Here is a 9,150-nt window from a genome sequence, read left to right as displayed (position 1 = left end):
GTCATTGCCGGTCGCAAGACGGGCGGCAAGATCGAAGGCAGCATTCTTTTGAACGGGTACCCGGCCACCGACCTTGCGATCCGCCGGTCGACCGGCTACTGCGAGCAGATGGACATCCACTCGGAAGCAGCAACGTTCCGCGAGGCGTTCCAGTTTAGCGCGATGCTGCGGCAGTCGGACGAGATTCCCGAGGCGGACAAGTTGGCATTTGCTGAAGAATGTCTCGAGCTTCTCGACATGAAGCACCTCGGTGACAAGATCATCCGCGGCGCGTCGGTCGAGCAGATGAAGCGCTTGACGATCGGTGTCGAGCTCGCGGCCGCGCCGTCTGTGCTCTTCCTCGATGAACCAACGTCCGGCCTTGATGCGCGCTCGGCCAAGATCATCATGACCGGCATCCGCAAGATTGCCTCAACAGGTCGCACGGTCGTCTGCACGATCCACCAGCCATCGGCCGAGGTGTTCGAGATGTTTGACTCGCTCCTCCTCCTCAAGCGCGGCGGCGAGACCGTCTTCTTTGGCGACCTCGGCGCGAAAGCGAGCCATTTGATCGAGTACTTCCAGGCGATTCCCGACACGCCAGCCCTTTCCGACGAGGCCAACCCCGCGACGTGGATGCTCGAGGTCATTGGCGCTGGCGTTGAGAGCAAGAACGCCCACCCGAAGGACTATGTGCAGATCTTCAACGCGTCCGAAGAGCGCCGGAACCTCACTGCGTCGCTTGCGATTCACGCCAACGTCCACCCGTCGTTGCCCGAGCTGACGTTTGCCAACAAGCGCGCCGCGTCCTCGTCGACCCAATTCAAGATGGTGACGCAGCGCTTCTTCCGCGTGTACTGGCGCACGCCGTCGTACTGCAACACGCGCATCTTCATCTCGATCTTCCTCGCGGTGCTCTTTGGCCTCGTCTTCCGCGTCGTCGACTTTACGACCTTCTCGGGTGCCACCGGCGGCGTCGGCATGATCTTCCTCACGTCCATCTTTGTCGGGTTGATCTCGTTCAACAGCGTGATTCCGCTCGCTGGCGAAGAGCGCGCGTCGTTCTACCGCGAGCGCGCCGCGCAGACGTACAATTCGCTGTGGTACTTTGTCGGCGCGACGCTCGTTGAGATCCCGTACTCGATTGTCTCGACGTTCGTTTTCACGGCCATTTACTACCCGTTTGTGGGTCTGAACGAGTCGGTGGGCGCGTGTGTCTACTACGGCTTCAACCTCACGCTCATGGTCTTGATGAACGTCTACATGGGCCAGATGATGGCGTACGCGATGCCGTCGATTGAGGTCGCCACGCTCGCCGGCATCCTCCTCAACTCGATCTTCTTCCTCTTCATGGGTGTCACGCCGATCGCGTCCGAGATCCCGAGTGGTTACCGCTGGCTCTACACGATCGTGCCGCCAAAGTACTCGGTGGCGATTCTGACGTCGCAGACACTGGCGAAATGCACGGGCGACAAGACACAACTCGGGTGCCAGACGCTCAAGAACGTGCCGCCGAGTTTGCTCCAGCAAATGAATGCGACCAGCATCACCGTCAAGGAGTTCATCGAGTTTACGTACGAAATGTACTACGACGACGCGCTCATGGACATCCTTGTCGTCGTTGGCTGCATCTTCTTTTTCCGACTCCTCGCGTTGCTCGCGCTCCGGTACATCAACCACACCAAGCGGTAAAGAAGTACTCCTAGGCACTGCCAGGAAGTTGAATATCGTTTTTCTAAATTTGAATACCTTGCATCTACTCTGCACGATTTGTCCATGTTGACCCTTCAACGAAGTCTGTACTGAGGACGTTGGGAACGCGCCCGAGATTAATGTCGCTAGAGTCCAGCATATCCAGAGCCGATGGTGCCTTACGACGCCTTGCCGACGAGCGCTAGCACACGACAGGGAGCATACGATTGAGCAGCCAACATGATACAAAGCAGTCGCAGGCGCTAAGTTCTTAGTACTGTAAAATTGTACAGTCAAGTGTGTTGGATCCACAGCAAAAGCGACTTTAATGGACGCCACAACATAGTACTACTGTAACGACTGACCGCGGTAACCGCCATCCAAGACGGACAACTGCTGTCAAGATCGGTTCGCGTGTCCGCAGGTGAGCCATGGACACGACAGCTCAAGGCCACCACCGGTTACTCGGTTGGTTGTTAGCTCGGCGGCTAGCGCCGAAGTCTAAGCGAGCTCGCGCTTCTCCTCGCGAGCTCTTGTAATTCACTTTTGGACTTGCCTCATAGTTCGTATCTACTCTCTAAGCCTCCAGTGTGTCCTTACAACAAGGTTCGATCCGTCGCATCACGAAACCACCAAATCACAATTGTTTTCGAAAAATAATGATTGCAGCCGACAACAGCAAGGACGCAGATACATGTGTATTGTTTGTGCTGTGGCGCAGTAGTCATTTAGGAGTCCACCAGGAAATACCACGAATGAGCGGCTGTAAACGAGCAATCGAACGCCGTTTCGTAGCTACTGGGTGAGGTTATTTTGCACTGGTGTCGTGGACGTTGCAGCATTGTCTATTGTTATCACAATGCGGTTTCGCAGGCTCACACTCGAATCGCTTGGTACGCCGCCGATGCCCCACAGCGCGCTGCACACCGCTACTAGTACGCTGGGCGCCTCGTGGTTCTCCAGTGGCACCCGCGCCTACGCCACGCCGTCCACCGACGCAAAGAAGCGCGCCTCGTTCAAAGTCTGGTCACGGCTCCTCGCTAACCTCACGGCCTACATCTCAGTCTCGTTCTCGTTGTCGACAAGCTTCGTCGCGATAGGTGCTGGCGCATTGAACCGACGGCTCCTCTTCTATAGCGCGGCGAACGACGTCTATCGCCCGCTCTCGCAGACGTGTCGTCTGACGTCGAGTGGGTTTGCCCCCAACTCGTGCTCGCGTGACGAGTGGAGCTTACTTGCGACGCCCGCTGCGTGGATCGCAACCGGCAACCAGCTCGCACACCTCCTTGATGTCCCGCCGGCATCAACGCTCTACGTCACAACGTGCGTCGTCGGCTGCAATGACAAGTCCTCTGCGTCGGTCCAGCTGCTCATGGGCTACAACAGCTATCCAGAATGCAACCCAAAACACGGAGGTCAGCCCATCGCTGGTCTTGTTCTCCTCGAAGGCGCTACTGTCGACGAAGTCTACCCCCAAGGCGCGTACCTTTTGACGGTTTTTGCAGACGCGTCAATGAACCAAACGACCATGTTTGTCGACAGCGACGACATTGAAACGCGTGTCGTTGACGACGTCGCGCGTGTCCTCGTCGGTGTCGATGGGAGCTCGCAGTCGTATGCGGATGGTGCCAACGCCATTTTGCGCTCGACACCGCTCGGTGCGCACTACGGTATCGAAGCGTCGTGCACGGCACAGATCGTCGACGTATCAACAAAGGTGCAAGGCCAGCCAGGCTGGTGCTATGGTGAGTATTCGAAAATTGCTGTCGTCACGGGCAAGGCGTGTGGACATTCGGTCGCGAATGCGTTGGAGATTGAGTTGCTGCACTTGATCTTGGTGGCGGTGACGCTCATTGGGTGCTCGGCCGACATCATCACGACGCTCCAAGGGGTCCGTGGCGTCCTGCAGCACAAGCCGGTGCTCACCTATGACTTCATCTCGAGCTTGGAGCGCCGACGTGGGCTTCTCGGTATCGGCGTCGCCACCGCGTACCCTGCCGCCATCTTTATCGATGTTGGCCGGCTCTATGACGCGTCGTCGACATATGGTGAAGTGGTGTGGTTTTGCGCCGTCGTCGTCGTCGCCATGCTCTTTGCGTGGGGTATATTGTGGCTTAGCTTTTTTGTCTCGTCGATTCCGAGTCCACGCGCACTGCTGCGCTATCGACTCGTACCCAGTTCTGCTTCGGTGCTCTTGTACGCCGGGCTTCTCGCCCTCTTCTTTGATCTGCTACCTCGGCACGACACAATGTACAAAGATATGCTGGCCTCTGTATCCAACATCCTCACATTGCACTTGGACGGGCAAGACTGTGCATGCGGTGCGTATGCTACCGCTGCGATTCCGCCTGCGATCAATGGTGTATTACCCGCCATCTTTGGATGGCTCGCGGTTTGCTATATTGCGAGTGTGGTCTATGGCGTCTGCAAGTTGCGGTTCTTTAGTGACAAGTGGCTTCTTGACGCCAACTGGACCAAAGACAATGTCTTCATCAAGGTCTGTGGCGCTCCGCACTGGACGACAACGCTGCCGTTCGATGCCGCTGACACGGTGCGCATTGGCCATCGACTCTTTTGCAAGCCGAGCATGGTAGCCCGCTTGGGCTTTGTCGCGTTGGCGGCTAAGCCAGCGACCCGCCGCGTGCTCACGGAAGCTGCTGCAAAAAACGACGACGACGGGGTCTTGTGCCTCGTGAGCGTCTACGACTTCCTTGCAGCGCTCTTGCCGCCCCGCTGGAGACCGTATGCACCCAAGATCCTCGGGCAAATCAAAAGCAACGACATTCAGCCGCCCAGTTCCTGTCGCCTTGCGCCGTCCAAGCAGTTTACCTTTACGCGTGGGTCATGTGTCGGGTAAACTCGATAATGTGATGGTAAACTTGCGTTAAACACTTTTGGGACACAAAAGCAGCCTACGAACCCAGTAGCTCTAATATAGCACTGGTGCGAGGTTGGTGTCGTGTATGTCGCTCCGGGTTGAGCTCTGCGGACCTGGCATCGTGGGTCGTACTGCCCTACGCCCCGCGATTCGAGTCGGTAGGCCTCGCTATACAGCGTCTTGCGCTAGGTAGACAGGTTGTAGACCGCAAGCAAGAATATACCTTCTTGGTCATAAGTGCAGCCTGCAGCCGCGCCAGGAGAGAATGTCATTGCACGTCGCTCGCCCGCACCGCGCCGCTTGGCCCGATGCATTGTTGCTGAAACCCCGTTATCCGGATGGATTCGGATAAAACGCCTGTGGATTGGCTCGTTAGATCTTGAATGGGCCAATCGTTGCCGCGGATTCCGAGCGCTCCAATACGAATGGTTGGTTGAACGGGCCGATTGGTGCAATTTCGGCGAATGTCATTTTCGTATACTTGAAGATGGCGAAGAAGGGCTCGAAGAAGGCCAAGGACAGCCTTGCGGTCGTCGGCCGCAGCGTCTCCAAGCTCGTGAGCGCCGAAGCCGCGAGCGAGATGGAGATCCTCCACACGCCTGTCATGTCGGCGCGCCGCGACGACGACTCGCATGACGATGATGACGACGAGGATGAGGAAGACGACGAAGAGGAGATTGAGCGCCGCCTTGTCGAGGAGATGCAGTCCAAGGCGGCCGCGGAAACCTCGGCCATCTACAACAAGGACGCGATGCTGCGCCTTGCCAACGACCTCGACCTCAAGCAAAAGTTTGCGTGGACCGAAACCCTCGACACGTGCAAGGTGCCGCTGGAGCTCTCGAACGCCCACGACGACCTCAAGCGCGAAGTCGCCTTCTACAACCAGACGCTTGCGTCGGTCAAGGACGCCAAGGCGCGCCTCCTCAAGGAGAAGCTGCCGTACAAGCGCCCGGACGACTACTTTGCTGAGATGCTCAAGTCGGACGCGCATATGGCTCGTGTCAAGGACAAGCTCATTTACGAGCAAAAGAAGATTGCGGCCGTCGAAGAGCGCAAGAAGTCGCAGGCCCACAAGAAGGTGGCGAAGGAGCTCCAGACGCAGAAGACCAAGCAGCGCCTCCAGGAGAAGAACGACACGCTCGACGCGGTCAAGCAGTGGAAGAAGCGGAAAAACACCAACAACTCGGGCGGTACTGTTGTCGAAGACGACGATGGCAGCTTTGACAAGATGCTCGACGGCGCCGCCAACAAGCGCAAGCGCGACGGCGACGACGGCCGTGACGCCAAGCGCCCCAAGGTCAACAAGAAGCGCGAGGTGGCCAACAAGAAGTGGGGCTCGGGTGGCAAGACCCGCGCCGACAAGAAAAACTCGAAAAAGTCGACCAACGACATGTCGTCCTTTAGCCGCTCGCGCAACAACGAGGGCGTCGGCAAGCGGAACGCAGCGCCCAAGGGCGGGAAGCGACCCGGCAAGATGGCGCGGTCCAAGACCAACCAAAAGCGCGGCCGCAACTAAAGCTCCGATTCACACATCGGCGCGTGGCTGCATATAACTTTAAATATATCCTCTATTCCACAAGTAGCTCGAGGATGGACGACCAGCTTCGTGCAACAGGGAAATAAGTCAAAGGACTACATTGGACTGCAGCATTGAGCTCTGGTAATCTAGGAAATATAGCGCTAAAACTCTGCCACGCAAGTGCTCGCTTGGTGTCGAGGTAGAAGGACGGTGCCACTGCCGCAACGGACGAGATGCAGAAGCCTCCAGGTACGGTCGCGGATCTTGTGTTCTAGGCGTATAAGTCCACGGGAGACTTGCTCGCAAATGGAGAGCTGTCGCCACAGTGGTCGCTGACTAGACGCTGTAGCCCGGGAGGACCGTAATCAAGGTTGATATTGGAATCGCAACATTGCAAGCCATCTCCTCAAGGCCTCACCTGGCGGCCAACGTATCTCGTTGATATCCTCTCTAGTACCGAATACGAGACGCAAAGGCCTCGTGGCGGCTTGGGCCTGCAGTGAAAGCGTATTTGATGCAAAGGCGCTCCCGAAATGTCCCCAAGATTGCCTTTTCGGCGGCGCAGCACCGCACGATAGAAACAGCTGTTGTGGTCCACGTGGCACATTTGTCATCTCCTCCACACTAGACCCAAAAATACTAGTAGTACATGAATGCGCCGAGACACGGCTCACACCTCTTCTTCCCGAGAAGGAAACTTGCAAAATGTGGTGTGGACGGCGGTCATTACAGATGGATGTTATGAAAGCCGCGGAAAGCCAGTCGGCGTACCCACATCGCGCTGGTCGAATCGCTCTTCTACTACGCATGTCCTGCAAGTCACCGCTTTGGAATCAACGTGCGAGTCCATATTTGTTGGAGAAGAGCAATGTGTCCAAGGACAAACTATCGTCGCAGCCTACTCGTACCTTGGTCATGGACCTCGCTCGCATTTCTCGGACATGCATTCCATATTGAAAACACTGTCATTCGAGTCCCCAAAACCATTCGATTCATCGACTGTATGGTAGCATACTGGGCAGCAGCAGAACCACGTCCGTCTCTTGCGTCGTTCGACAGGCGCAGCAGGGTACCGAATACATATAGAGAATGTATCGACTGCAACACGGGCTGGCATAGGGGCAGCACGCGTAAACTGGCTTCTACAGTTACACCAATCATTGCGCGCGTGCGACGGCGGTCCGTAACGCCGGCGTGATCGTCTTGCCCAGGGTGGCTCATTTCTCATTTGCATTTGTCTGATGCTTCTCTCCAGCGTGCTTGCTTTTGCAGCGGCTACGTCCGTAGCCGCGCAGTCGGCCCTCGGCACCCCCGCGACGGCCAACAGCACGGCGTCGACGGGCGCCGGGTGGCTCAACCCGCTCGTCATCAAGGGCTACAAGTTCTTTGACGGCGTCACGGGCGCCGAGTTCCGCATTAAGGGCATTAGCTTCTACCCGCGCGCCAACACGGGCAAGAACTTTGACGCCAACTCGGTCGACTGGTTCACGGACGAGATGGAGTCGATTTGGCGGCCGCAGCTCGCGCAACTCAAGGCGCTCGGCGTCAACACCTTGCGCATGTACGCGGTGGACCCGACCAAATCCCACGACAAGTTTATGTGCGAGCTCAGCAAAATGGGCATCTACGTGTTTGTGGGCATGTCGGCTGTGTACGTCCTCCCCTATTTCCTAGTCTGTTGAACTAAAATCTCATATTTGTAGTTGCCCTGGCTGCTACATTCTCGATGAGCCCGCGCCGACGTGCTACTCGCCGGAAATTTTTACGCGCGCCCAAATGATCTACAACGCGTTTGCAGTCTACGACAACGTGCTCGTACGTTGTTACTTGTGTTATCGTGTCGGGTATAAACGCCATGTTTGTGGTTAGGGTTTCAGTGTCGGCAATGAAAACAACTTGGGCAAGAAGATTGAAAAATCGGCGCCGTGCGTCAAGGCCCTCATTCGCGACGTTCGTGCGTACGGCGACACGTGCGCGGGCTCGGTGCGTCAGGTGCCGATCGGTCTCGACAACGCCGACATTGACACGCCGTCGCACCCGCGTGCGTCCTGGCTCGGCTACTACGACTGTCTCAAGAACAACGACGAAAACACCCGTGCCGAATGGTATAGTTCGATCGGCTCTATAGCTCTAGACTAGACGCTGACGCAATATTGTCGATAGGATCGGCTTCAACCCGTACGTCGAGTGCGACCCGACTACGCACATGTCGTACGCCGACTCCAAGGGTCTGCAAAAGCTTGTGGGGGACTACAAGAAGGCGGGCTACTCGCGTCCGATCGTCTTTGGCGAGTTTGGTTGCATCGATATCACCAACACGATCGACAACATTGAGCAGCAGCGCACCTTTTTGGACGTAAGCATGTCTACGACGTTCGACGTGACGCTCAATGGACCCGATAGGCAAAATGGATGAACGAAGAAGCTGAGATGACCGAGTACGTCTCGGGCGGCAACGCGTTCGAGTACAGCGTCGAGAAGGCCAACCTCATCGACAAGACGGGTGTGTTCTCCCTAGTCTTTTCTACACATGTCTCATCGCTGTCAATAGCGACACCGCCGTATGCCAAGAAGGACGCCGGTCGGTATGGTATCGGGTACTTTACGCCCGACAACTGCGACCACGAGACAATCCCGTGCGTCTACAAGAAGTACCCCGAGTTCGACAACCTTGCGAAAGCGTACGCTGGAACCAAGCCGTCGACTATCAAGAAGGACGCGTTCACGCCGGCGCGGTCGACGGTGATGACGTGCCCGGCCGACTTTCCGACCGTCGACTTGCCGCCGACGCCCAAGGGTACTCCTTCCTTGGTAGATACATCTCTCACGCGATGCTAGTTCCGATCCTCGGCTGCTCAAACGCACAACCTGTGTGCAACGGCGGCGCCTCCAACAAGAAAAAGTTGACCCTCGAAGTGGCGACGGCCGCCCCCAAGAAGAAGCTTGTGAGCGGCGCGTCCGGCGGCAGCTCCAACGGGAAGGACGGCAACTCGACGACGACGGGCGAAAACGCGGCGGCGACGACGTCTGTTGCGCTGCTCTCGGTCGCCATTGCCACCTTTTTCGCGATCGTAGCGTAGAA

At 57.0% G+C, this 9,150-nt stretch overlaps 4 protein-coding genes across 4 annotated transcripts in view; all 4 read left to right on the top strand.

Annotated features, from left to right (window-relative positions):
• SDRG_00768 (hypothetical protein) overlaps positions 1-1,671 on the top strand; it is a gene marked incomplete at both ends in the record, with an annotated part of 4,081 nt that extends 2,410 nt beyond the window's left edge. The window contains one exon of the mRNA XM_008606260.1: positions 42-1,671. Within this exon, the coding sequence (XP_008604482.1) occupies positions 42-1,671 (1,630 nt within the window). The remainder of the gene's footprint in view (positions 1-41) is intronic.
• An 868-nt stretch (positions 1,672-2,539) lies between these two features.
• SDRG_00767 (hypothetical protein) lies at positions 2,540-4,556 on the top strand. The gene has a single exon (XM_008606259.1). It carries the CDS (start codon positions 2,576-2,578, stop codon positions 4,526-4,528), a length of 1,953 nt encoding a protein of 650 aa, XP_008604481.1. The 5' UTR covers positions 2,540-2,575; the 3' UTR covers positions 4,529-4,556.
• A 452-nt stretch (positions 4,557-5,008) lies between these two features.
• SDRG_00766 (hypothetical protein) lies at positions 5,009-6,178 on the top strand. Its single transcript, XM_008606258.1, has one exon. It carries the CDS (start codon positions 5,037-5,039, stop codon positions 6,063-6,065), a length of 1,029 nt encoding a protein of 342 aa, XP_008604480.1. The 5' UTR covers positions 5,009-5,036; the 3' UTR covers positions 6,066-6,178.
• A 1,131-nt stretch (positions 6,179-7,309) lies between these two features.
• On the top strand, positions 7,310-9,148 carry SDRG_00765 (hypothetical protein; the record flags this gene model as incomplete). Its single annotated transcript, XM_008606257.1, has 7 exons — positions 7,310-7,719; positions 7,772-7,883; positions 7,938-8,173; positions 8,232-8,424; positions 8,472-8,571; positions 8,620-8,865; positions 8,907-9,148. The coding sequence occupies 7 exons, from the start codon at positions 7,310-7,312 to the stop codon at positions 9,146-9,148; spliced, it is 1,539 nt and encodes a 512-aa protein (XP_008604479.1).
• Between the last annotated feature and the right edge of the window lie 2 nt (positions 9,149-9,150).

The sequence above is a fragment of the Saprolegnia diclina genome, assembly GCF_000281045.1.
Source record: "Saprolegnia diclina VS20 unplaced genomic scaffold supercont1.2, whole genome shotgun sequence".
Taxonomy (NCBI): Eukaryota; Oomycota; class Saprolegniomycetes; order Saprolegniales; family Saprolegniaceae; genus Saprolegnia; species Saprolegnia diclina.
Note: the sequence above shows the minus strand (reverse complement) of the source record. Positions and strands in the feature narration are given on the sequence as shown.

What these genes read in the sequence shown, in the direction of transcription:
- SDRG_00766 (XM_008606258.1), top strand. Translation starts at nt 5,037, where the DNA reads ATGGCGAAGAAGGGCTCGAAGAAGGCCAAGGACAGCCTTGCGGTCGTC.
- SDRG_00767 (XM_008606259.1), top strand. Translation starts at nt 2,576, where the DNA reads ATGCCCCACAGCGCGCTGCACACCGCTACTAGTACGCTGGGCGCCTCG.